The following is a 27505-nucleotide window of genomic DNA, read 5'->3' as shown; positions in this document are numbered from 1 at the left end:
TTACATATAACTTTTTTTTTCCATTTTCAAGACTGTTTCCTTTAAGCTAGATTACAAAAGAAGCATTCTCTGTTAAAGAGTATAGATATTTTTACAGCTCCAGTTATATATTACCAAATTACTTTTTTCCAAAATGGTTATAGCAGATTTGTAATGCAACCAGCAAGCATGAAAGTATCTCACCAGCTTTGCATATTACCCCCCCCAATGATATGTATTTAGCAAGCGATATATGTTGCCTTTTTGCTGTTTTCATTGGTATTTCTTAAGCTTATGATTGTAGCCCCTCTATTTGGAATTCTCTTTATGTGCTGTCCCATTTTTCTGCTAGGGTCTCTGTTTTTGATCATTAGTTTGCATGGCCTATTAATAAAATACTAGCCGCTTGATGAAGCTGTATTTCACCATGGACTTTTTAAATTTTGGCTATGATATTTATTTTAATTTGCAAAAGTTTTACCTTTTTATGGTCTCTAATATGTCAGTTTCACCCTTTCAGACTATGTGTAAGATTAGTTTTTCTTCCAGAGCTCTGGAAGTATTCGATTTCACTTTCTTTTAGTTTTTCTAGATTGGTACTTTTTGAAGTGTGAACTTTGGGTGACCTGAAGCCGAACAGTATGTATTAAATTGCAGATTCCTGGGCACCACCAGGCATGCTGAATCAGAATCTTTGTGATAGAGCCCAGTAATCTGCCTGTTAAATCAGCATCCCAGGTGATCTTAATGCCTGTTGAAGTTTGAGAATTCCTATTTGTGTCGTTATATTTTTAAAGGCATCTCTTAGACACAACCCTCCCTACCTCCCCCTACATCACACACTGAAGCCACAAGGTGTGAGACCTTGGAAGTCTTTCCTACCTTTCTCTTATCTTTCACTTCCAGGATGTCAGCAAGTCCTGTTGAGTCATTCTTCCAAACTTCTGTAATAAGCACCATTTAATTTTTCATTTTGTACTCCTACCATCTCAATCTAGAGTCTTGCTACTTTATGTAAGTATTTCTTTAACTGTTTCTCATCCTTGTCTTCTTATTCATCCTCCGCTGCAGGCAATTTTCCTAGAGCACTATTTTCATCTTCATTTTATTGGTCAAAAACCTTGAAATGTGTCTGTATTATCTACCAAATCATGGACATTGACTTTTGAGACCAATAGTCTTAAACTGTGCATTAGTTTTCTATTACTGTTGTAACAAATCATCACAGACTTAGTGGCTTGAGACAACACACATTTGTAATCTTACTCTAAACGTGTCGGCAGGACTATGTTCCTTCTGGGGGGCTTTAGGAGAGAATCAGTTTCCTTGCCTTTTCCAGCTTCTAGAGGCTGCCACCTTTCTTGGCTCATCACCTTCTTTTGTCTTCAGAGCCAGCAACCACATCACTCCAACTTCTGTTTCCATCGTCACATCTCCCGTCATCACATCTCCTCTCTCTGACTTGGTCACCTGTGCCTCCGCCTTGGGATTACATCGGGCCTACCTGGATAATCCAGGATAATCTTCCCATTTCAAGATACTTGATTTAATCACACCTGTAAGGCAGTGCGTTCACAGGTTCCAAGGCTGACGATGTTGACATCTTTGGGAGGACCATGATTTTGTCTACCACAAACCCCTTTACTGGCCAGCCTTAGTTTCTCACTGCTTCTCCCAAGAAAAAGTTAGTGGCAGCCAAGCCAGTCTTCCCTGTCACCCCCGTATATGAAAATCACCGCCTCTCTGTCTTTGCCATGCTGAATGTCCTTCCCTCTGTGTTCTCATCTATTCAAATGAAACTAAAACGTTTCAGGTTCTTCTTTCAAGTGAGTTTCTTTTATTCCTTCATCTCTTTGTTCTTGGAACTCCTTTTCCATTTAGGAGGTTTCTACTTAAATTTAAAACGTCTGAGATAATTAAAACTCAGTTATCCCTAAGCTTTGTCTAACTAGAAGATATATTTTAAAAAACTAGGGACGCTGTCCTTAACTAGACTTATCCTGGTGATCATTTTGTATTGTATAGAAATATCAAGTCACTGCCAGGAACTAACATAGTGTTGTAGGTCAATTACACTTCAAAAACAAACAAACTCATAGAAAAAGAGATCAAATTTGTGGTTACCAGAGTCGGGGGGGTAGAGGGAGGTGGAATTGAATAAAGGCAGTTAAAAGACACAAACTTACAGTTATAAGATAAATAAGTACTAGGGATATAATGTACAACATGATAAATATAATCAACACTGCCGTACATTATATATGAAAGTTAAGAGAGTAAATCCTAAGAGTTCTCATCACAAGGAAAAAGATTTTTTTCTTTTTCTTTAGTTTTGTATCTATAGACGAGACAATGGATATTCATTAAACTTACTGCGGCAATCGTTTCATGATGTATGTAAGTAAAATCGTTACGCTGCACACCTTAAACTTACGCAGTGCTGTATGTCACTTATATCTCAATAAAACTAGAAGGAAATAAATAAATAAAGTAGGGACCATGTCTTATGTTTTGTACCTTCCTCACTGTTAGTGTTGGGCACTTATTAGGCGTTAAATAAGTATTTGGCAAATGGGATATTTGGAGAATATTATGCATTTTTATGAATTGCTGGAGGAATGCTTTGGTCAGCAAGAACAGTTTCTACTGTGGGAGTTTAGTTCATTGTGAGTCTAACCCCAGGTTACACTTGCCCCTGTTTCGTAGCTCTGCCAGTACAGGGTGGGAAAACACCACCACCATACTGAAACCAGAACAGACCCCCACCCTGTTCTTCTCTGGTCACTCTCAGCAGGGTATTTTCAAAAAAAAATAAAGTTATAGGGTGCTCTCCTCACGGCTCAGGCCCAGGCTGTGACAGGGTAAGAGCTTTCTCTGTGACCCCCTGCCCTGCACCACAGGCTGCGCCCCGCTACAGCCAGGTAACTTGCACCGTCAATGGGGGTCCTGGAAAGCAGCTTCCGTCCCGAGGCCCCAGTCCCCGGTGTGGAGAGGAAAGCCTTCCCTGCATGGCAGACTGCTGAGCCCAGTCTGCATTGCCTTCCCAGCTGTCAGTTCCAGCCCAGCCTTTTGTTCACAAAAGTTTCAGGGAAATATGGTGCTGGTTCATTCCTAAATAAATGAGTTCTTGTGACTGCCTACTTTTGGCCTGAGTAGACTATTGCATTCTCATATTTAATTTAACGAAGTCCACATTTCAGAAAAACCAAAAAACTGTTGTATGGGGCTAAACCAGGGGTACAGCACCTCGTGAAGTGTCTCTAAAGGGAACCCTGAGGAGGTAGGGTGACAACATGGAATAAAAGATTGAATGCTCCCCCAAGTGTCCCCCACGTCTTTCCTTAAACCTTTTTTCCCTTTTTCATCTTTTTATTCGCGTGCTTGGGAAAAGTATTTCTGTTCCTTTCCGTGGAAAATGGTTGCTATCACCAACGTATATGCAGCAGGTCTTTACGGAGTAAGTTCTGTGTCAGCTCCTCTAACAGTATGAGAAGGGAAGGGAGTGGTCATGCCAGGCAGAGGGGATTGTGTTTGTGGTGTCGTGGAATCTGGTCACTATCTGTGGGGATCAGAAAGGCCGTTTGGCTGGACGCAGCCTGGACGCAGTTAATCATCGGATGGAGTGGCAGAGGGGTATTTATCTTGTAAGCAGCTGAGCCCTCCTGGACACATACTGTCTTGGGTCTGTCTCTCCTCATCTAGAGCCCTTCATCACTCACCTACAAACGCTGTCACCGAGCCCAGCAGCTATGATGATCGGCTTCCTCAGTACTCCTGACATAAATAAAAAGGAAAAATCTTTTCAGTACTATATCTTCAAGAATTTTTATAAGAAGGAGAGAAGGACAGATAATGGAGTTGATTTTCTATTCTGAAATGTAAGAAATGTTGTGGTTCAGTAGTGTTAAAGAAGTGTCTTTTTGTTTAAAGTGAAACTTAATAAGCCTTTTACCTCCAAGTAATTAGCATTTTCTGGCTTTGTTCTTGTTTGAGAAATACCTCAAATAGTGTGGAGATGAGATATGTATTTATTCCCTTACAGATAATCATAAATTACTCCTCTCTCTCCCCTCCCCCAATACTAAATCAGTCTCATCAATAAATTAATATATTATAGTATTTCCCATTGAACGAAATAGAACTCACCTTTGACCCCATGCTTCCCTCCCATGTTCACCCCCTTGCTCTCCTCTCTCAGTATAATTCCTGGGAAGAGGAGCCTCTGCCTTCCCGCTTCCCGCTCTTCTTTACCCAGTGTCTTTGACTTTGCAGGATCGCTCTGCACAGTCTGATCATGCCCCTTCTAGAAACACTTCCCTGACTCAACTTACCATTTCACCGCCTCCTCACTGTTTGCCCTGCCTCTCTTCCCTGCCCCTCAGAGTTGGATGTCTCAGGCCGTGGACTTTGTATTAGTTTTCTCCTGCAGGGTAACAGATTGCCACAAATATAGCAGCTTTAACCACACAAATGTGTTACTTCAGTGTCCCCGTGGGTCAGGAGTCAGGGCACAGGTTAGCTGGCTTCTCTGCTCAGAGTCTCATCGGGCTGAAGTCAGGTGTTGCCAAGACTGTGATCTCATCTGAGGCTCGGGGTCCTCTTCACGTTGTCATGTCCTCATTTGGGTAGAATTCAGTTCCTTGCAGTCATAGGACTGAGGTCCACTGTTTTCTTGGTGACGGTTAGCCAGAGGTGGTTCTCCCCTCCTCGAGGCCACCCTCAGGTCCTAGCCATGTGGCTTTGTCATAACACACAACTCACTTCTTCAAAGCCAGCAGTCCGCTGGGACTGGGTTTCATAAAGTGGGATCTGATCAAGGGATTGCCTGTCTCGTTGTGTAATGTAACCCAATCAAAGGAGTGACTATCTCACCACATTCACAGGTCCTATCCAGACCCAAGGGAAGGAATTTTATAGGCATGTGCACCACGAGGCAGCATCTTGAGAGCTTCTCAGGATTATGCCCCTCACAGACCTTTTCCTCCATCCGTACCGAACTCCCAATGTCGTGGCCTCTAGTTCCGTGGCTCTCAATACCACTTAGATATTCTCACTCCCAGTTTACAGACTCATATACAACTGCCTGCAAATTATCTCCACTTGGTTGCCTGTTGGGCATCTCTGACTTGAAATCACCAAAACGGAACAATTGATTCCTCTGTGTCAGGATTATCTTTGGTTGGATATAATAGAAACTTGACTAGGTCCCTTAAACAAGTGAGAGATTAATAATTCTCACATTGCGGCTTCCCTGGTGGCGCAGTGGTTGAGAGTCTGCCTGCTGATGCAGGGGACACGGGTTCGTGCCCCGGTCCGGGAAGATTCCGCATGCCGTGGAGTGGCTGGGCACGTGAGCCATGGCCGCTGAGCCTGTGCGTCCGGAGCCTGTGTTCCACAACAGGAGAGGCCACAACAAGTGAGAGGCCCGCGTACCGCAAAAAATAAAACTAATTCTCACATTTACAAGAAAACTAAAGGCAGGCAGTCCAAGTTGATGTATCGATTCTGTAATATCTATGTTCCAGGCTCCTTTTATCTTTCCACTTCACCATCTTTATTTTAGGATGTGACTTTCACCCTCTGGTTACAACATAGCTGCTGTCCCTCCAGGCATTGTTTCCACATTTCTGGCAGAAAGAAGAGCCAGTTTCTCTTTTTCAGGAAAACAGGAGCCCAACCCAGTGGACTTAAACTGCATTTCATTAACAACTCTGTCATATTATAAAGGAACCTGGGAAATCAAGATTTTTTGCTTAGCATTTTGGCCCTCTGAATGACACTGGTGTCTTTTTGCTTGTTTTGTTTTGTTTTATTTTACAAGAAGAAGAAGGGAGTGAATATTGGCTAGGCAGCTTGCAGTATCAGCCATATCCCCACTGTGGTATTCGATTTTGCTGCAGGTGACGCTAGAACTAAAATAACGGTGACCCTAACAGTGAGATACACGTTTATTTCTCTCTCACATAAATATCTAAGGCCGGTGTGGCAGTTTCATGGGCCTCAGGGACCCAGGCTTTCCTCTTGTGGTTTCCCTCTTCTCAACACAAGGCTTCCATCTCATGGTGGAAGGTGACTGCTCCAGGTCTAGCCGTTACATGGGCAAGTCAGCCGGCAGGAAGGAGGAAAGGAAAGAAGGAACAGTCCTTCCCTTTAAGAACACTTCCTGAAAGTTGCACAGACATGTCTGTTTACTTGCCTTTGTCCAGAATTCAGTCATACAGCCACACATAGCTTCCAGGGAGATTGGGAGATGTGTTCTTTATTCTGGGCAATCATGTACTTAGTTCAAAATTAGGAGTTCTGTTCTACAGAAGAGAGGGACGGTGGATTTGAGGAGATAACTAATGTTCTCTGCCACCTAGTCTAAACCTGGCATTCTACCACCTTTCATAAACAGGGCGCTGCCAGCTGAGGTCAAAGACCTGAAACAGTCAAAGTCTTGGGGTCATTCTATCACCTCCACTTTTCACCTACTCTGCAGCCTTCTGCTTCTCCCCACCTCCACTGCCACGACCACAGTCCACGTCACCGTCGTCTTTTGCCTGGACTCCTACAGGAGCTGCTGACTGGTCTCCCTGCTTTGATTCCACCCCCTTACAGTCCATCTTGTTCATAGAATCTAGCACGAGCTCTTTGAAGTAAAAATTTTATCAGATCATTCCCTTGCTTAAGACATTCAGTTTGCTTCCCATGTAAAATGATAAGCAAATTCCCTCTGCGGCCTGCAAGGCCCTACAGTGTCTGATGCTGCACCTCTCTGAACCGTCTTCTCCTTGCTGAGTTTGGAACACCAGGCTCGGCCCTCCCTTTCCATTGCTGCCTCTGCTGCAGTGGCCCTTCTCCAGCTCCTAACCCTGGCTCCCTCCCAGCATGATTCAGGTGGTTCCTGAGACATTCTCACCTCACACAGTCATTTCCCCAGCTGCCCCCCAGCGCACACCCCCGTCTGTTACTCTCTGCCCTCACCCTGTTTTATTAACATGTTTATTGTTTTTTTTGTCCATTTCCCGGTATGCCAGCCCCATGAAGGCAGGAGTGTCCCTAACACATAGGAGGAGCTTGGTGTCTTCTGTTCCGTGACCTTCCTCAGGGGCTCTTTGTTTACCCTAGAACTTATTTTTTCTGACAGACAAAAGAATAATGTACTTTAACAAATCCTAAATTTATCCATCTTCTCCATACTCTCTGCTACATGGAATCCACCTTCTTCCTGGAGGTTTTTGTTTTAACCTAGACTGATAGTTCTCTAGGCCTGCTGTGCTCAGCTGCCCTTGGGTTTCCCTTCCCCATGCTGATGGGGAAGAGCTATGAGTCCTGATCCTATTTTTCCTCTTCGCTGGTTTAATTTCTCAGTTTTCCGGAATTACATGCTCAAATTTGGGTAAAAGAAGGCACGGGAGGTAAACTTTCTCTCACACTTAATTGATGAGATTCTGGTTATAAAAATCCATGTCAAATTGGATCTTTGGAGCATTGATCTTCTAGCATCCATTGTTGCTGGTGACAAGTCAGTTGCCAATACAGTTCTGCTTCCTTTGTTTGCCAACTAATGTTTTTCCCTCTGTCTTCTCTCTGTCCTCAATATTCTGAAATCTCAACTGATAAATGTCAGTAAATGTGGATCCTTTTTTATACATTATGCTGGTACTCAATAGGTCCTTAATCTGAAGACATATATTAGGTCCTATAAAAATTGCTTTTCTTTGAAAATGTCTTCTATTCTTTATGAAAGGCTTATTACTTTCATATTAAATCTCCTAGATTAATCCGATATGTGTTTTATCTCTTCACCTACCCTTTCTCTCATTTTGTTTATTCTACACTTTGAGAGACTTCCATCATTTTATATTCTACCTCTTTTAACTTATTTCTCTGTCATGTTTTTTTTAATTTCTGTCATCTCTTTCTTCTTCTCTGATGGTTTCTTTTTCATAGCAACCTGTTCTTGGGTTTTTTAAAAACCTGTTCTTGTTTTATAGAAGCAATATCTTCTCAAATCTCCCTGCGGATATTAAAGATCTCTTCTGTTATTTGATTTCTCTGTTTCCTTTGGGATTAGTTGTTCCATTTGTTTTTCTTGTCCTTTCTCTTTCATAGTGCTGGCTTTTCTATGAAAGTGATCTTTGATTGCCCATCCAGTTATTCTGGGTATTTGTCACTGGTCCCTCTGCTTTGGGTACATAAGTCTAGTACCTTTGTAGGGTGTGTCAACTTAAGGGCTTCATTATAGGGAATGAGGGTAGAGAGGCAGATATTAGGCTGGGGCCCCCATGAAAACCAGAATGACTAGAATGGCAAATACCCTTCTTCAACCCAAACACTTCATTCAGTTTCTTTAGGAACACTGACCCTTTTTTACTGGGGGAGGGTGTGCATGCTTAGGGATGACACTGGGTTGCTAGTCATCTCTGTGGTCTTTGGCACAGGCTGGGGCACAGACTGATCCCTCTTCCCATTCCCTCCTCCTCTTATGCCAGTCCTGAGCACAGAGCCTCTCAGGCTGCTGAGAAGATTGATGTCCAGACCCTCTGTAGTCCCTTCCTGAGGAGGTCTGGGCTGGGGCTTCCTCTGCCCCAGTGTTTTCTTTAGATCATGCTTCTGCTTTCCGTCTTTTTAGAAAGCTGTTCATCTCTTGCTTGGTGATTGCCCCTTCCTCCCTGCCCTGTTCTCTGTGTTGTTCTGAGGCCTATTCCCTTTGGCCTTTTTCTTTTTCTAATATCTACCAGGACTGAATTCAGGTATATGAAACAGGAAGTCCAAATACCAGTAACCTTAAAAAAAGAGGGAGGGGGCTATTTTTTTCCCCTAAAAAGCAAGTCTGGAGGCGGGCAGCCTGGGGTGTTGTGGCAGCTCCAGGCAGTGTGCGGGCACCAAGTCCTTCTTTCTGCTTGCTCATCTGGACACCTGTCTTCCATCCTAAGAGTTTCCTCATGGTGGCAAACGGTCACAGCAGCTCCAGCCATCATAGTCGCATTCTAAGCAGGAAGGGGTGAAAGGGGAGTAGTATAGAAGGTACCAGCTAGCTGAGTCTGTTCCACTTTAAAAGAGATTTTATGGAACGCTTTTCTCAGTGATTTCTGATTACCTTTGACCTCCGCTCTCTGCAAGGGGGTGTGGGAAATTTAGCTTTTTAAGCTGAATTTAGCTGAATGCAGTATTGTTTCCAATAATTGAGGAGTTTGGTGAGGAAGACAAGGAGGATAGATTTGGGCTTGCAGCTAATACTTTCACAGTGTTCTGTTAGTGGCGCTTCAGGTATGGAGGGAGAAGGCAAGCATGGGCTTAGCCTAATGTCTTGAGACAAGTGCTCATCTTTGAAATGCACAAAGACCCCTTTTTCATAGTGTACAACAAATTTCAGCTTACATGGTTAATGAAGATATGCTTATGTATGAGAACTTTTTTTATTACAGTTTTAGGTGCTGGGGTTTAGCTGTGTGCATTTTCTTAGAGGTCATTATGCCATTTCTTTGCATGTGTAGTAAAGGAGCAGTCTCAGTTGAGTTTTCCAACTTTTTACTCAAAGCATTAAAAGTCTTTCCATTTTAGAGGCAGTGTGTTAGCTTCGTCTGTGTTGCCACTGTAACAAGTTAGCATAAACTTAGTGGCTTAAAACAACCGAAATTTATTATCTTACACCTCTCAAGGTCAGAAATCCAAATTGAGTTTCACTGGGCTAAAGTTAAGGTATCAATGGGCTAGAGGAGACAATCCATTCCTTTCCCTTTTCTGGCTTCCATAGGTCAGCGGGGCTCATAACCCTTCCTCCATCACCTAAGCCAGTCATGTAGCATCTTCCAGTCTCTCCCTGACCCTGGTCCTCGTGCCTCCCTCCCGATAAATCAGGATCCTTACGATTACATTGAGCCCACCTGGATAATCTATGGTACTCTCTCCATTGTAAGACACTTAATTTAATCAGATATATAAAGTACTTGGCCCTGTAAGGTAATATTCACAGATTTAGGATGCGGATGTGATAGGATGCACCTGTGACAGGCAGCGCTAACTCAACGTCCGATAGAATTTTCCTTTATCTATATAGTCCCTTAAGACTGCTGCCCAGGAAGGATTAGCTGAGAACCGTCACTCAGTTTTCATGAACAAAATTTAGACCTAATGCTTAGGAATTTTGGAAGGATCAGTCTTTTCTTTTTAGAACTTTTTTTTAATAGAACTTTTAAGAAACTCTCCATATGATGTGGTCTAGTTCATATGGCATTTCCAGGGATGATGGTTATAAACAATTGCATTCTGTTTTCCTTTTTTATGTGAAAAATATGTAGAAAGACTTTTCATCAGAAAAGTACTTCTTCGGGCTTCCCTGGTGGCGCAGTGGTTGAGGATCCACCTGCCAGTGCAGGGGACGTGGGTTTGAGCCCTGGTCCGGGAAGATCCCACATGCCCAACTAAGCCCATGTGACAAAACTACTGAGCCTGCACTCTACAGCCTGCGTGCCACAACTACTGAAGCCTGCGCACCTAGAGCCCGTGCTCTGCAACAAGGGAAGCCACTGCAATGAGAAGCCCAGGCACCACAACAGAGAGTAGCCCCCACTCGCTGCAACAAGAGAAAGCCCAAGCCCAGCAACAAAAGACTCAACGTAGCCAAAAATAAATAAATAAATAAATTTATTAAAAAAAAGAGAAGTACTTCTTCCAACTAAAATTTTGTTGTATTAATTGTTTCTGGAAATTATAAACTTCTATACTTCCTTTATAGTTCATTTACTGAACTCTTAATTCTTCAGGAAAAATAATTCCCATCTGAAATGCCAGATGATGTATAACAATAACAACTACCAAAACACAGAACTCTTGTCCTGAAACCTGAACATTTAGGACAGCTAAAGAAAGAATTTTTGATGAAATTTCAGTGTATATATATTTTCCTCTATATTTTTATTGGAGATAGCAGTGGTTCACTTCCTTTTATTGGCTTTTCCCTCAAATAATGTCGTTATAATTAAAACACATTTTCTATGTTTTTTTCTGTCTTTATAGCTTAAAAAATGTATTAAAACTCCAGAAATCCCTTCCAAACATGTTCGGAACTGGGTCCCAAAAGTCTTGGAACAACGACGACAAGGTTTGGAAACGTATTTACAGGTAAGATGTGTTTAGATCCTCAATTAATGTAGCTTAAAGAGTCATATATCTCAATATTTTTTTCTCAGAACTTATGGGTAAGATACAGAATATATCAAGCAACCAAACATTCTGAGTGACAAGAAAGTTTAAAATTATAAATATGTTGTTGGTTGGTTCTTTTAGCTTTAGTTAAGTTCTATTTAAAATTGGTTATATGGATTCGGAAAGTGAAAAATTAGTATAAAAGTAAAAACCGATGCAGAGGGGTCTGTTCGTGTTTTTGTTCAGCCCTACAAATTATTCTGTTTTTTTTTTCCCCTCCAAGATCTGCTGCTTCTTCATAGCATTCCCAGCCTTTAGGTGTTGGGTGTTGGGGAGATAATGAGAGAAACTGCATTTTCAGTGGGCCTGGCTAGTACACCTATGGAATCAAATTGAGAATGAGTATATAAAAATTACTTCTGTTGAAGCGCCAGCTTCTTTGAAAATTAAAATGTATGTTTTTTAAAAGAATGCAGAGGATGCTCTTTTTTGTAGCTAAGAGGAGCAAACAGAACTACCTAAAAGTAAGATAAGACAAAGCAGTCTGTCTGCCAAGTGACAGAAAAAAGCAAAAGGAAAGCGTGAGGTGGTGTCAGCTTCTCTGAGTTTTAAACAAAAAGGGCTAGTGGCCTCAGGTGAATATTCAGTGTAGTCATCGTTAATCCAAAGAGTACTGCGTGAGGCAAGTGCTGAGAGAAGGGTTGGGGGGCTGTGGGAGCCTTGTGTTCACCAGGACACATGAGTCCACTTGAGGGGCTGACGCATGAGACTGACTGAGGTGAGCATGGCCAGGAGGGAAGGGGTGGGGAATCTTGGCTCTCAAAGAATGAAGAGCTGGACATCACCTCGGAGTTCTGAGTTTACCGCGATGATCTATCTAAGACATGTTGCATCAGAGAAGTCGGCAGCCATGACTGTGTTCATCCATTGCTATCTTCATCACCTCCTTAAGGATTAACCCTTGGTGGATTTTATTTGGGCGGGCAACTGTGGACTGTGTGAAGCCATATGCTGTGTCCTCTACAGAGCTTTTCTGGTTGGTCTTGCCTGAATGACTAGTAACTAGAAGCTGAGGAGAAGTTGTCACCACAGGCTTGTACTTAGCGATCAGTTCACAGGACTCTGTCCCAGTAGAAAGATGCCAAGAGTCCATCCCTGGTCTCCTGCAGTTTTCTTGGTCTTTACAGTATTCAAATAGGAAAGCTGACACGTGGAGGCTCTCTGAACCACAGAGGAGGGCTCTCTTCACTGCCTTTGTTCTTCTGCTTTGGGACGTGGTGGATGGATCCTTCACTGCCTCTCCCTGGCAGTGAGAGATTAAAGGAAGTGGAGGCCACAAAAGACAGGAAACTGTGTGGCCATGTGCCTTGAGACTCTGTATATGGAGCTCTGAGACTTCCAGAGCCTCGGGCTGCACTGCACAGCAAAACCAAACCAAAAAACGAGACATTAGATGTTGTATGCAAAGGGTAAAAATGCACGTTCTCTATAATTAAATGGAATAGGTAAACAATGCGTTCTAATTTGTAAGCCAGATTTTCCACAGATATTGTATATCTTCAAGCTTTAGTTCTGAAGAAAGCTTTGCTCTTTTTCCTACCATTGTATTTGACACATGACTCCCATTACTACTCAGTGTAAACATTTTAAGTTGTTTGTACTTTGGATATAAATATGTGGTTAAAATCATCTGGCATAGAGAGGAGTTTACAGTGACACTCAAATTGAGCTTAGAATTTTCTATTCTCAGAAACAGAGCTTGAACGATGTGGTTGAAGGACTGAGAGGGCTTGTTTGCTCTTGTGCGTTTAATACTCAGTTTGTTGTCAGTTAAGTCCTGAAGGAGTTCAGGGGCACTTTTTCTCTTCTCCCTCTTCTCCCTCTTCCCCCTCTTCCCCCTGATTCTATTTGCATGCCCTGGGAGCCAAATGGAAGTTACAAAGATGAGTGTGGATGCTTGATCGACCGCCAGTGAAATGAAAACCCTGGCTTAGGTGTCATTTCTTGATAGCGTTTGGTGTTTAAGTCTCTTTGGAAGTAAGACAGTTATCACTGTTCCTTCTACTCACCTTTGTAACTCCAGTTAGAATCCCACTCACCCTCAGCACCAGTCTGAACCCCTGAGTTTAAGTGCCACTAGCACTTCTCAGCAGGCACTATCGTGCAGCGAATGCATCTCAGCTTGAGGTACATAGGATGGCCCTGTTCAGGCCCGTAAACCTAAGAAAGTATTAATACCCTCAAGCCATAGCATCTTAAGCTCACAGGGAACTTAGACCTTATCTAGTCCAGCTTGTCTCCTGCCCTTCAATTAAGTTCATGATCATCCCTCTGGTCTCAGTTTACCACCCATAAAACAGGCAGATTAGCTCTTGGAAGGGCCAGAGAAAACTCTTCCTTTTGTTCAAGAAGCAACTAGTACACGCTAGACCATGGATGGATTCAACACACATTTCCTAAGTTAGCCCACACCGCTCTTTTATTTTAGAGTTGGAGAAACAAGTCCGGTGGAATTAAGAAATTTGCCTCACTTCCTAAGTACATTAGTTAAAGAGATGGGACTGGAATTTTAGTTTCTTAACTCCCAGTATAGGCTCTTTTTGTTATGCATTGTAGATTTTTTAAATCAGGAGAAAACTTTCAGCCTTGAGGTAGAGTTTTTCTTAAGGATATAATAATAAAAGTAAAGGAAAATATAATCATAAACTATCACAATTTAATTGCCTATCCCCAACTTCCTTGATCAATAGATTTTTTTTAAATCTTTCATTTGAATATTTAGAATCCTTTGAAAATTGTGAGTATACATCTGTTTTCTGTGTTAAGTCATCTGCATAGAAACAAAAATCTTAAGAATAAATTAATTTGGTTTTCCCAAACTGATTTGACCATCAGACATGGTTTATATAATAGTTTTATCTCCTGGTTTGAAGTGACTTTCCACCTTTCCTGAGACCCCACTGAAACAAAAGTATAAAAACTTAAAAAGGAGGGACTTCCCTGGTGGTGCAGTGATTAAGAATCCACCTGCCAATGCAGGGGACACGGGTTCGAGCCCTGGTCCGGGAGGATCCCACATGCTGCGGAGCAACTAAGCCCGTGAGTCACAACTACTGAAGCCTGCACTCTAGAGCCCAGGAGCCACAACTACTGAGCCCACGTGCCTAGAGCCCATGCTCCACAACAAGAGAAGCCACCGTAATGAGGAGCCCGCGTGCCTCAACGAAGAGTAGCCCCCGCTCACCACAACTAGAGAAAGCTCGTGCACAGCAACAAAGACCCGACACAGCCAAAAGTAAATAAATAAAATAAATAAATTTATTAAAAAAAAGTCATTTTAAAAAAGAAACACTTAAAAAGGAATAAACCCCAACAGTTAGGTGGTGGATGGGCAAGGAAAAGAGGGCCTCGTCAAAGGAAGAAAACATTTTAACAGTTTCCTGGAAGATGGAATGTTCTGGGAGCATGTGAATAGGTGCAACAAAGCAAAAAGCAGGGCCCAAGCTCAGCCATGAGAGCTGCGGTGGGTGCGGGAGATGGCCCGCCCACAGCTGTGCTGGAGACGCAGCTTCTGGACCTAGAGCTGGCAGGTGAGGCCGAGGTGAGCAGTGAAACTGAACACACGTGGGTCATTCAAGGTGTACACATGGGACGGGTGCTCAGGCCACTTATTCTGTACAGAATACATACTGATGTTTATGACCACACCAAAAATTTGTAAGACTATTTTCTTGAAAATAAAACAATACAACAAAACACTGAACAGAATGGCCGAGGAAAGCTAAAGCTTCTGATGTGGATATTAGGGCCCCCAAGTTGGCAACCCCCTCCCCATCCCCTTACCTCAAGGAAAAGCCCACCACGTCTTTCCCACACTCAGAAGGAAGCCTGTGACGAGCGCTCCTACTGGCCTACTAGCAGAGGAAGCCCACCGAAGCTGCTTTCCGCAGTGAGATCTGATAACCAGGGATCACCAGGCATTGAAGAAAAAGACCAAGATGAATGAAAGCACTGACTCTTCAGGAAGGAGATAATTCAGAACACAACATATATCTTACAAATTGATGTAATATATCTAGAGAACTTCTCAAAGGTATTACCTCCAAAAGATGACAATAGGATACTATGAAAAAGGAACAATCGGAGAACACATGAGAATTCTTAGAATTAGTTGTTTTCTCCAATTGAAAACATTTGGGAGTTGCTCTCTCTAGTTGGGAAACTGTTCCGTAGAGTACAGAGACAAAAGTTGCAACAGAAGACAAGAGACACAGAAGACCAATTCAAGTCTGATGTCCTCTTTCATTCTGGAGACCCAGAGAGAAAGAAGAAGGGAAAATGCAAAAGTAGGGAAGAGAATAATCAAAAGAAAAATCACTTGAAAATTTCCCCAAACTGGAGGATATGGGACTTTACACAGACAAGATTCCACAAGGACAGAGCACAACGAATGAAGAAACCCTCTGATGCCAGACATAACCTGGCAACATTTCAGTACATCAGAGATGAAGCCCACAATCTTACAGAAAGAAAAAACAAATGGTCAGCAAGGTTGAGGTTTAGCTGTGGCTTCATTTATTTATTTGAGGCTGGTTTAATGGTCAGGTCCCTTGCCATTCTTCAGTAGTAGCTTTAAATGGCAAGCTCTTATAATTTTTAGACAAAGATTCTTCACGGAAATTTTGTGTACATCACTTGTGCTGTTTGTTGAAATAATGTGAAATTTATCTTTCTGAGAAAGGGACCCACATCTTATGTCACTAACTTAGGAAAAAACAGTTATGTTTTCATCCTTTTCATAAGGAGTGAAAAATAATTAAATGTACAGTGAGTTTTGGGAGCTGAACAGAAATAGCTCATAGCAACTCATGACTAAAGATAATCGAAGCTAATATTAATCCCTAAAAAAAGGTTCATTCAAAGAAAACATTGCCACAGCTGGAGTTAAGCTGTTTTGTTAGACAGTAGATGCGGAGTGCTGTCTTCAGAAGACCCTATTGACCTGACTAGCCTGCCCCTCGTTCGTTATTTAAATTATACTATGCAGTATAATGTTCCGTTTGGTTAGAAGTCTGCACTGGATTAAACAGTATTGTATTTTTAACTTCTCCAGTAGTGCATGAAGCATCTGTTAAAATTGAACATGTGTGCTTGCAATATGTGTATTCTTGAATTCTTGAGTACAATGAACTGTATAAAATCAGATGAAGTTTTTAAAGCAAATCTCTTACATCATAACTTGGCTGCTTAATCTATAAGAAGAAAGGTATATTAAAAATTGCCACATGTTTTTATGATAACTGATATAGTTGGGCTTAGTTCAAACATCCATGTTTTGGTTTTGTTTTTAATAGATCTTTATTGGAGTATAATTGCTTCGCAATACTGTGTTAGTTTCTGTTGTACAACAAAGTGAATCAGCCATATGCATACATACATCCCCACATTCCCTCCCTCTTGAGCCTCCCTCTCACCCTCCCTATCCCACCCTTCTAGCTGGTCATAAAGCACCGAGCTGATCTCCCTGTGCTATGCTGCTGCTTCCCACTAGCTATCTATTTTACATTTGGTAGTGAATATATGTCCATGCCACTCTCTCACTTCATCCCAACTTACCCTTCCCCCTCCCTGTGTCCTCAAGTCCATTCTCTATATCTATGTCTTTATTCCTGCCCTGCCACTAGGTTCATCAGTACCATTTTTTTTTTAAGATTCCATATATATGCATTAGCATACGGTATTTGTTTTTCTCTTTCTGACTTACTTCATTCCGTATGACAGTCTCTAGGTCCATCCACCTCATTACAAATAACTCAATTTCGTTTATTTTTATGGCTGAGTAATATTCCATTGTATATACGTGCCACATCTTTATCCATTTTTCTGTCGATGGACATTTAGGTTGCTTCCATGTCCTGGCTATTGTAAATAGTGCTGCAATTAACATTGTGGTGCATGTGTCTTTTTGATTTGTGGTTTTCTCAAGGTATATGCCCAGTAGTGGGATTGCTGGGTCATATGGTAGTTCTATTTTTAGTTTTTAAGGAACCTCCATACTGTTATCCACAGTGGCTGCATCAATTTACATTCCCACCAACAGTGCAGGAAGGTTCCCTTTTCACCACACCCTTTCCACCATTTATTGTTTCTAGATTTTTTGATGATGGCCATTCTGACCAGTGTGAGGTAATAATACCTCATTGTAGTTTTGGCTTGCATTTCTCTAATAATCAGTGATGTTGAGCATCTTTTCATGTGCCTCTTGGCCATCTGTATGTCTTCTTTGGTGAAATGTCCATTTAGGTCTTCCGCCCATTTTTTAATTGGGTTGTTTGTTTTTTTTATATTGAGCTCCATGAGCTGTTTATATATTTTGGAGATTAATCCTTTGTCCGTTGTTTCATTTGCAAATATTTTTGCCCATGCTGAGGGTTGTCTTTTCATCTTGCTTATGGTTTCCTTTGCTGTGCAAAAGCTTTTAAGTTTCATTAGGTCCCATTTGTTTATTTTTGTTTTCATTACTCTTAAGAGGTGGGTCAAAAAAGATCTTGCTGTGGTTTATGTCAAAGAGTATTTTCCTATCTTTTCCTCTAAGCATTTTATAGTGTCTGGTCTTACATTTAGGTCTTTAATCCACTTGGAGTTTATTTTTACGTATGCTGTTAGGTAGTGTACTAATTTCATTCTTTTACATGTAGCTGTCCAGTTTTCCCAGCACCACTTATTGAAGAGGCTGTGTTTTCTCCATCATATGTTCTTGCCTCCTTTGTCATAAATTAGGTGACCATATGTGCATGCGTTTATGTCTGGGCTTTCTATCCTGTACCATTGATCTATATTTCTGTTTTCCTGCCAGTACCATACTGTCTTGATTACTGTAGCTTTGTAGTATAGTTTGAAGTCAGGGAGCCTGATTCTTCCAGCTCCATTTTTCTTTCTCAAGAATTGCTTTGGCTCTTCGGGGTCTTTTGTGTTTCCATACGAATTGTAAAATTTTTTGTTCTAATTCTGTGAAGAATGCCATTGGTAGTTTGATAAGGATTGCATTGAATCTGTAGATTGCTTTGGGTAGTATAATCAGTTTCACAATATTGATTCTTCCAATCCAAGAACATGGTATATTTCTCCATCTGTTTATGTCATCTTTGATTTCTTTCATCAGTGTTTTATAGTTTTCTGAGTACAAGTCTTTCGCCTCCTTAGGTAGGTTTATTCCTAGTATTTTATTCTTTTTGTTGCGATGGTAAATGGGATTGGTTCCTTAATTTCTCTTTCTGATTTTTCGTTGTTAGTGTATAGGAATGCCACAGATTTCTATGTATTAGTTTTGTATCCTGCAAACCTTACCAAATTCATTGATTAGTTCTAGTAGTTTCATGGTAGCATCTTTAGGATTTTCTGTGTATAGTATCATGTCATCTGCAAACAGTGACAGTTTTACTTCTTCTTTTCCAATTTGTATTCCTTTTATTTCTTTTTCATCTCTGATTGCCATGGCTACTAGGACTTCCAAAACTATGTTGAAAAAGAGTGATGAGAGTGTCTTGTCTTGTTCCTGATCTTAGTGGAAATGCTTTCAGTTTTTCACCATTGAGTATGATGTTTACTGTGGGTTTGTCATATATGGCCTTTATTATGTTGAGGTAGGTTCCCTCTATGCCCATTTTCTGGAGAGAGTTTATCATAAATGGGTGTTGAATTTTGTCTAAAGCTTTTTCTGTATCTATTGAGATGATCATATGGTTTTTATTCCTTAATTTGTTAATATTGTGTGTCACATTGATTGATTTGCCTATATTGGAGAATCCTTGCATCCCTGGGATTAATCCCACTTGATCATGGTGTATGATCCTTTTAATGTGTTTCTGGAATCTGTTTGCTAGTATTTTGTTGAGGGTTTTTGCATCTATGTTCATCCGAGATATTGGTCTATAATTTTCTTTTTTTGTGATACCTTTTTCTGGTTTTGGTTTCAGGGTGATGGTGCCTTCGTGGAATGAATTTGGGAGTCTTCCTCCCTCTGCTATTTTTTGGAAGAGCTTGAGAAGGATAGGTGTTAGCTTTTCTCTAAATATTTGATAGAATTCACCTGTGAAGCCATCTGGTCCTGGACTTTTGTTTGTTGGAAGATATTTAATTATGGTTTCAGTTTCATTACTTGGGATAGGTCTGTTTATATTTTCTAATTCTTCTTGGTTCAGTCTTAGAAAATTGTACTTTTCCAAGAATTTGTCCCTTTCTTCATGGTTGTCCATTTTATTGGCATATAGTTGTTTTTAATAGTTTCTTATAATTCTTTGTATTTCTGTGGTGTCAGTTGCGATTTCTCCTTTTTCATTTCTAATTTTATTTATTTGTGTCCTCTCCCTTTTTTCTAAGGGTTTATCAATTTTGTTTATGTTCTCAAAGAACCAGCTATCAGGTTTTTTTGTTTTGTTTTGTTTTTTCACGGTACGTGGGCCTCTCACTGTTGTGGCCTCTCCCGTTGTGGAGCACAGGCTCCGGACGTGCAGGCTCAGCGGCCATGGCTCACGGGCCCAGCCTCTCCGCGGCATGTGGGATCCTCCCAGACCAGGGCACGAACTCGTGTCCCCTGAATCGGCAGGTGGACTCTCAACCACTGCGCCACCAGGGAAGCCCAGCTTTCAGTTTTATTGACCTTAGCTATTGTTTTTTCATTTCTATTTCATTTATTTCTGCTTGGATCTTTATGATTTCTTTCCTTCTACTGACTTTGGGTTTTCTTTGTTCTTCTTTCTCTAGTTGCTTTAGGTGTAGGGTTAGATTGTTTATTTGAGGTTTTTCTTGTTTCTTGAGGTGAGATTGAATTGCTGTAAACTTCCCTCTTAGAACTGCTTTTGCTGTGTCCCGTAGGTTTTGGGTCATCGTGTTTTCATTGTCATTTGTTTCTATGTATTTTTTTATTTCTTGTTTTTTTCAGTGATTTCTTGGTTATTTTTTAGTGCACTGTTTAGCCTCCATGTATTTGTGGTTTTTACGTTTTTTTTCCTGTAATTGATTTCCAGTCTCACAGTGTTGTGGTCAGAAAAGGTGATTGATACAATTTCAATTTTCTTAAATTTTCCGAGGCTTGATTTGTGACCCAAAATGTGATCTGTCCTGGAGAATGTTCCATGTGCACTTGAGAAGAAAGTGTATTCTGCCACTTTTGAGTGGAATGTTCTATAAATATCAATTAAATCCCTCTGGTCTATTGTGTCATTTAAAGTTTGTGTTTCCTTATTTATTTTCTGTTTGGATGATCTGTCCATTGGTGTAAGTGGGGTGTTAAAGTCCCCTGCTATTATTGTGTTACTGTCGATTTCCCCTTTCATGGTTGTTAGCATTTGCCTCATGTATTGAGGTGCTCCTCTGTTGGGTGCATAAACATTTATAACAGTCTTTATTTTAAAGTCTATTTTATCTGATACAAGTATTGCTACTCCAGCTTTCTTTTGATTTCCATTTGCATGGAATATCTTTTTCCATCCCTTCACTTTCAGTCTGTATGTGTCCCCAGGTCTGAAATGGGTCTCTTGTAGACAGCATATATATGGGTCTTGTGTTTGTATCCATTCAGCCAGTCTGTGTCTTTTGGTTGGGGCATTTAATCCATTTACATTCAAGGTTCTTATTGATATATATGTTCCTATTACCATTTTCTTAATTGTTTTGGGTTTGTTTTTGTGCGTCTTTTTCTTCTCTTGTGTTTCCTGCCTAGAGAAGTTTCTTTAGCATTTGTTGTAAAACTGGTTCAGTGGTGCTGAATTCTCTTACCTTTTGCTTGTCTGAAAAGCCTTTGATTTCTCTGTCGAATCTGAATGAGATCCTTGCTGGGTAGAGTAATCTTGGTTGTAGGTTTTTCCCTTTCATCACTTTAAGTATATCCTGCCACTCCCTTCTGGCCTGCAGAGTTTCTGCTGAAAAATCATCTGATAACCTTATGGGGATTCCTTTGTATGTTATTTTTGGTTTTTCCCTTGCTGCTTTTAATAGTTTTTTCTTTGAATTTAATTTTTATTAGTTTGATTAATATGTGTCTGGTGTGTTTTTCCTAGGGTTTATCTTATATGGACTCGGTGCTTCCTGAACTTGGGTGACTATTTCCTTTCCCATGTTAGGGAAGTTTTCAACTATAATCTATTTAAATATTTTTTCAGACCCTTTCTTTTTCTCTTCTTCTTCTGGGACCCCTATAATTCGAATGTTGCTACATTTAGTGTTATCCCAGAAGTCTCTGAGATTGTCTTCAGTTCTTTTCATTCTTTTTTCTTTATTCTGCTCCTTGGCAAGTATTTCCACCATTTTGTTTTCCAGCTCACTTATTCGTTCTTCTGCCTCAGTTATCCTGTTATTGATTCCTTCTAGTGTATTTTTCATTTCAGTTATTGTGTTACTCATCTCTGTTTGTTTGTTCTTTAGTTCTTCTACATCTTTGTTAAACATTTCTTGTATTTTGTCAATCCTTGCCTCCATTCTATTTCTGAGATTCTGGATCATCTTTACTATCATTACTCTGAATTCTTTTTCAAGTAGATTGCCTATTTCCTCTTCATTTATTTGGTCTTGTAGGTTTTTACCTTGCTCCTTTATCTGTGATGTATTTTTTTGCTGTATCGTTTTTTTTTTTGATGAGTGGGATTGTGTTCCTGTCTTACTGGTTGTCTGGCCTGAGGCTTCCAACACTGGAGTTTGTAGGCTGTTGGGTAGAGCTGGGTCTTGGTGCCGAGATGAGGACCTCCAGGAGCCCTCACTCTGATAGACATTCCCTGGGGTCTGAGGTTCTCTGTTAGTCCAGTGGTTCGGACTCAGGACTCCCACCTGAGGAGCTTTGACCCAATTCCCAGCTCGTGACCAAGTTCCCACAAGCCACACGGGGCCTAAGCAGGGGCAGGGTTTGGGTGGGCGTGCAGAGCCTATGCTTAGGACCCACAGGGCTGGAAAAGGCCCTGGGGGGTGTGGGGGTGGGGCTTAGGCTAAAAGGAACAGAAGGGGCCCAGGTATGCCTCCCGCCTCTGGTCTCAGAGGGTGGGAGACCCCACCTGGGAGCCCAGGAGGCTTCCTGGGCTCAAGTGGGCAGGTCAAACACCCTCCACTCCTCTCCTGCTCCTCAGTCCTGGAGGGCCCCTCCTGCCTGCCTATCTGCTTTTACCCCAGCCTCCTTCCTATGCCCCCAGGACCAACATGGCCCAGAGGGGGCCTCAGAGCATAGGACCCAGCCCGAGAGCCGGGCAGACTTCCCTGGCCGATTGGGCAGGGGATCCCCCTGATCTAAGCCCCCAAGGGTCCCTCCAGGCATGGGAACCCCTTCTGCCTCTCAGCCACCCCTCAGGGGTGCTGGTCCTGTCTGGCCTCCACTTCTCCTCCCGCCTCAGTCCCCCCACATCCTACTGTTTCACTTGGGGTTTCCTTCTGTCTCCTTGGGCATTAAGGTCCCCCCCCCAGCGTCCTGCAGGCGCCCTAGTTGTGGGGAGACATGAACTCTGAGTCTTTGCACACTGCCATCTTGACTCCTTCCTCTCCATGCTTTTTTATTAGTCCCTTGTTTTCTGAATTGTTTCTTTCCTTGCCTGCTTTTGGATTGGTGGCAGATTTTTTTTCCCTTTTTCTCTTTCCATTTTCCCCCTTGTTAGTATGTATCTGTTCTTTTCATGGTTACCTATTATCTTTAGTTTCCTCCTGAACATTACAAGGACCTTAGAATGTTTTAAGTCTGATCACCCTGGATGTAAGATTCTGGGTTGACAGTTCAGTTTTTTTTCAGCACTTGGAAAATATTGTGACACTTCATTTTGGCTCCTGTGGTTTCTGATAAAAAATCCACTGTCGTATTAATTGTTTTTCCTCTATATGTAAGATGTTGTTTTAAACTGGCTGTTTTCATTGTCTGTGCCTACCTCAACCTCTGGCATGGTGAAGGCAAGGTATTTTGTTTATTTTGTTTACTGAAACAGTATTATTGTTCAAATACTGTCCATGCATTTAAACAGCTCTGGGCACAGAATAGGTACTCCATAAATGTTAGTTAAAGGAAGGAAGAAATATGGAAAGATTTTGTGCTTGAATAATAAAAATAAAATTCCAGTTTTCAAGATTTTATCTTTGTTATTGGTTTTCAGAAGTTTAATTATGATGTGTCTTGGTTTGCGTTTCTTTTAAGTTTTTCCTGTTTGGAGTTCTCCCAACTTCTTGAATCAGTAGGTTTATCTCTTTTGCTACATTTGGAAGTTTTTAGCCATTATTTCTTTGGGTATTTTTTTCAGCCCCTTCCTCTTTCTCCTTTCCTTCCAGTACTCCAATAATGGAAATGTTAGATTTTTTATTATAGTGTCACAAGGGCCTAAGCCCTTTTTAATTTATTTTTACTGTTTCTCTCCATTGGTCAGATTAGATAATTTCTGTTGTTCTATCTTCCAGTTCACTGATTCTCCTCTGTTCCTTCCATTCTGGCACTGAACCCTTTTACTGAGCCTTTTCTTTATGTTACTGTATTTTTCAGTTCTAAAATCCTCATCTGATTCTTCTTTATAGCTTTTATTTTTTGCTGAGACTTTATATTTCTTTTTTTTTTTTTTTTTTTGGCCACACCACACAGCTTGTGGGCTCTCAGTTCCCTGACCAGGGATTGAACCCAAGCCATGGCAGTGAAAGTGCCAAATCCTAACCACTAGACCACCAGGGAACTGAGACTTTCTATTTCTTTGTTGAATTTTTCTATTTTTTCCTTTTGTTTCAAATATGTTTATGATTACTCTTAAAACATTTTTATCATGGCTGCCTTAAAACCATTATCAGATAATTTTAACATATCTCTGTCATCTCAATATTGGCATGATTGACTTTTTCATTCAGTTTGAGATCTTCCAGATTTTTGATATGATGAATGATTCTGATTGAATTCTAGACATTTTTGTATTATGTTATGAGACTCTGCATCTTATTTAAACCTTCTGTTTTAGCTGGCTTTCTCTGACACTGCTCAGTCAAGGCAGGGGATTCCACCTTGTTTCAACCATGTGAAGATGGAAGACCAGGTTCCCTACCTAACATCACTGACAGCTGGGTTGGGAGGGGTGCTACTCATTACTGCTGTAAGGATGGGAGTTCCAGCTCCCTACATGGTCTCCACTGACCCTGTAGGTGGGGGCACATTACTGGCAGGTGGGGATGAAAGTTCTGGCTGCTTTCTTGGCTTTCTCTGACACCACACCAGTGCTGGGTTCTTCATTACCAGCCTCAGAAGGGTTGAAGTCTAGGCTTCCCACAGGACTTTGCTGGCATGAGTAGAGGTGAGCCACAGTTTCTCCTGTGGTGTTTGGCTGGAATAGAGTGGTTTAGGGTTGGAGCGTTTTCTTTCTTGCTAGGCTCTCTCTTTTATGGTCCTTTTGCTAAAGGAAACATGATTTTATTGGGGCCTTATTTGTCTGCATCTGTTAGTATTTCCCGGTTGTTAGCTTTTGCTTCTCCAAGTCAAGATATATGAGGCAAAATGAAAACCCAGGAAAGATAAAGCTCACCACTGTGTCATTCCTCAGTCCTGAAAGGTCTCCTTTTTTCCTTCAACCTTTCATAATCTTTTTATGTTTGTTCTATATACAGTGTCCAGTGGTTTAATTATATTGGGTTGGCCAAAAAGATGTCACGGAAAAACCCGAACGAACTTTTTGGCCAACCCAGTACTTAGCAGGAAGAATGGGGAAAAGTATATCCACTCCACCTTATTGGAAGTAGAAGTCCGTCCATCCATTGATTTTTGAATTTAATATTATTTTGGGGTTTTTTTAATATTATGGTTTTTTGTTTCTGTTAGTTCGGTTTGCTTTATTTTTTTCCTAATCTGACTGGGTTTTAGGGTTTTTTCTTTTAATAGTCCTTCTATTTTTGCTCATATTTTCAAACCTCTATTTTATCTCTTTAGACACATTAACTCTCATTTTCTCAGGAAAAATGGTCATCACCACCTATCATCTGAATTCAATGGACTATGTTTAGTTTTATCTGATTATAAGATATTTTATGAATAGTTTACAGCAATTCATATTAAAAGAAAGACAACTTCATTAGAATTTTTATCAGAATTTCAACATAGCAAATCCAAATTCTTAGCCCATATTTTCCTGATTTTTAAAGGGCAGCATCCTTTGACAGTACACCTAACTGCTCATCAGCTTCTATGCATGAACATGAAACATAAATCATCTTGTAGATACTGATTCCAGATTTTAGATTCATCTCTAATAGGTTCTAGTGTATCATTGTTTCTGGTTCTTTTCTTTGGACATGCATTGTTAAAGTCCAAAACCTGAATGGTTAATAGTTTTGTTGAGGAGACAGTGGCTAATATCTTTGCTACATAATTGCAAAATATTTTCATTTTTAGATTTACAAATACCAACTAGAATGACTAAATCAATAAAATTAAAAAGAATTTCTGTATTATCTGTTTCCTTCTAGTCATTTTTGTATACCCTTTTGTCAAGTAAAGTAAAGCATTTGTCAAAGAAATCTTGGTACAGAAACATCAGGATAAGTGAAAGAATACTGTTCACGTTGTTTTAGTGAAATGAGGTGGTCCAGGTTCTTTATGCAAAGTATTGTATGGTAAAACAATTCTTATTCATAGTTAGAACTACCTCTCTGCCTTTTGAAAGTAATCTGTCACTTTTCTCTGACTCATTTAGAATCTTCTTTTTATCTTTGGTGTTATTTCATTTCACTGTAGAACTTTATTACTATAGTTATTCTGTATCTAGGTGTATTTTTTGTAGGTATTTTTAATTAATATTTTTGAGGATTTTTTTGAGTCTGATAATGTGATAACTGATATCTTCAGAGGTCTAAGTTCACTGCTGTTTCTGCTGGTTCTTGCTCATTGTGCTTTGGTTCTTCATAGTATATGTGTGTAGTTTTTAAATTTTTTGTGGGGTTTTTTGGTTTGTTTTTTTGGTTTTTGTATTTTTGGCTGAGTATCTTTATCTTTGGGGTTTTTTTTTTTTCTTTTTTACTGACCAGGACTTAACTGAATTTACACATAGAGTTTTGTGGAGATTTTTTTGGGTCTTTTGTTTGTTTGTGTGTTTGTTTTTTGCTTTGCTGGTTACCTAGGAGCATTGTCTACTGAGACTTCATAGCTGAGGGGTTTTTTTTGACCGCCAGAAGGCATTAATTTAGATGCAAACTTGTGAAGGGGCCAAACTGTGGTTATAAGTTCTCAAAGGACATTTCTTCTCCTCCCCTTTACTCCACAGGACCATTCTTCACAGTGGATTTGTTTCTCATTCTCCCCTTCCCTGGGGAGAAAGCAGCTTTACATCTTTTAGATCCTCCACACCCCCCTACCTTGAGCAAACCTTAGGCTTTATCTTCATTTCCTTTGTCCATACACTCCCAAACCAGATGCTCAAAGTTACAGAGTTCACAGCATGTCCACAGGACAGAGATATGTGATTTTAGGATCTTAATGATTCCTTTCCAGGATAATCTGAGCCTTAGTAAGTATTAAATGCTAAATTACTCTTCACAGTTAGCCAGGATCTACATTGGAGACTACATACTTTCCTATAACACATTCTTCAAACAGAGAGGTTTGGAAAACAAGTTTAATTATTTTACTGACTATAAGATTTTATTTGACAGTGTTTGCTTCCCAAATCAAAATGGATTTTATATTCTGTTCAATTAGGGGTGAGATTGTGGCTATGCAGGAACCTCTGGTAGGGTCCACCTGTGGTGGAGAGTGACTAGTGGTACAGATAGTGCATTTCAACTCAAGCCAAGCTGGAACATGCACCTTTATAAAATGCAGCTGTTACACTTGTACACACGCGGTGTAGAATAGACCTTCAGTGTTCCCACAAGATAATCCCCAAAGAGGTTGCATCATGACCTAAACTTTTATTTTTTTAATTATATAGCCTGTATGTAGGCTTAATGTTATGGAGTTCACAGAATAATAGTCTCTTCAGTTTGCCTTTGACCCTTTTTAACCACCCCCCAGTGCCTCAGAAGACATTTTCTTGCACAGTAGGCTGCCTTCCGACTTCCACTGGGCATGTTTTCCAGCCCATTATCTTTCATTTCCACGAGCTTCTTTACCGAAGACAAGATTCTGTGGTAACTTGGTCCTCTTCCCTATTATGCAGCAGAAACTGCTTCTAAAATGCTGGAATAGTGTTTTCCTTTGAAAAAAGTTGGGTTAACAGCTGCTTTGCTGTCTCATCACCTGTTGCTACATGCCAGTGCTTGACAAGGCCTCAGTTACCTCCAGAATCAGGGGGTCATGAAGCCTCAGGCCAGAGTGTCCAATACCACTGTGTTGTCTTCTCAGAAGTTCTCTCTTTCACTTGATGAGCAGTTTCTGTACTAGTTGCCTTTAAACATTTTGTGAACCATA

At 40.7% G+C, this 27505-nt stretch overlaps 1 protein-coding gene across 1 annotated transcript in view; it reads left to right on the top strand.

The window, feature by feature from the left end:
- The window catches only part of SNX24 (sorting nexin 24), a 161075-nt gene that overhangs the window by 88282 nt on the left and 45288 nt on the right, over window positions 1-27505 (top strand). Inside the window, exon 3 of the mRNA XM_027099290.1 lies at window positions 10984-11088. Coding sequence (XP_026955091.1) covers window positions 10984-11088 — 105 coding nt within the window. The remainder of the gene's footprint in view (window positions 1-10983; window positions 11089-27505) is intronic.

This window comes from Aethalodelphis obliquidens, unplaced genomic scaffold (assembly GCF_003676395.1).
Source record: "Aethalodelphis obliquidens isolate GAN/ISIS:26980383/991018 unplaced genomic scaffold, ASM367639v1 scaffold4, whole genome shotgun sequence".
Taxonomy (NCBI): domain Eukaryota; kingdom Metazoa; phylum Chordata; class Mammalia; order Artiodactyla; family Delphinidae; genus Aethalodelphis; species Aethalodelphis obliquidens.
This window is presented reverse-complemented; position numbering and strand designations above follow the sequence as displayed.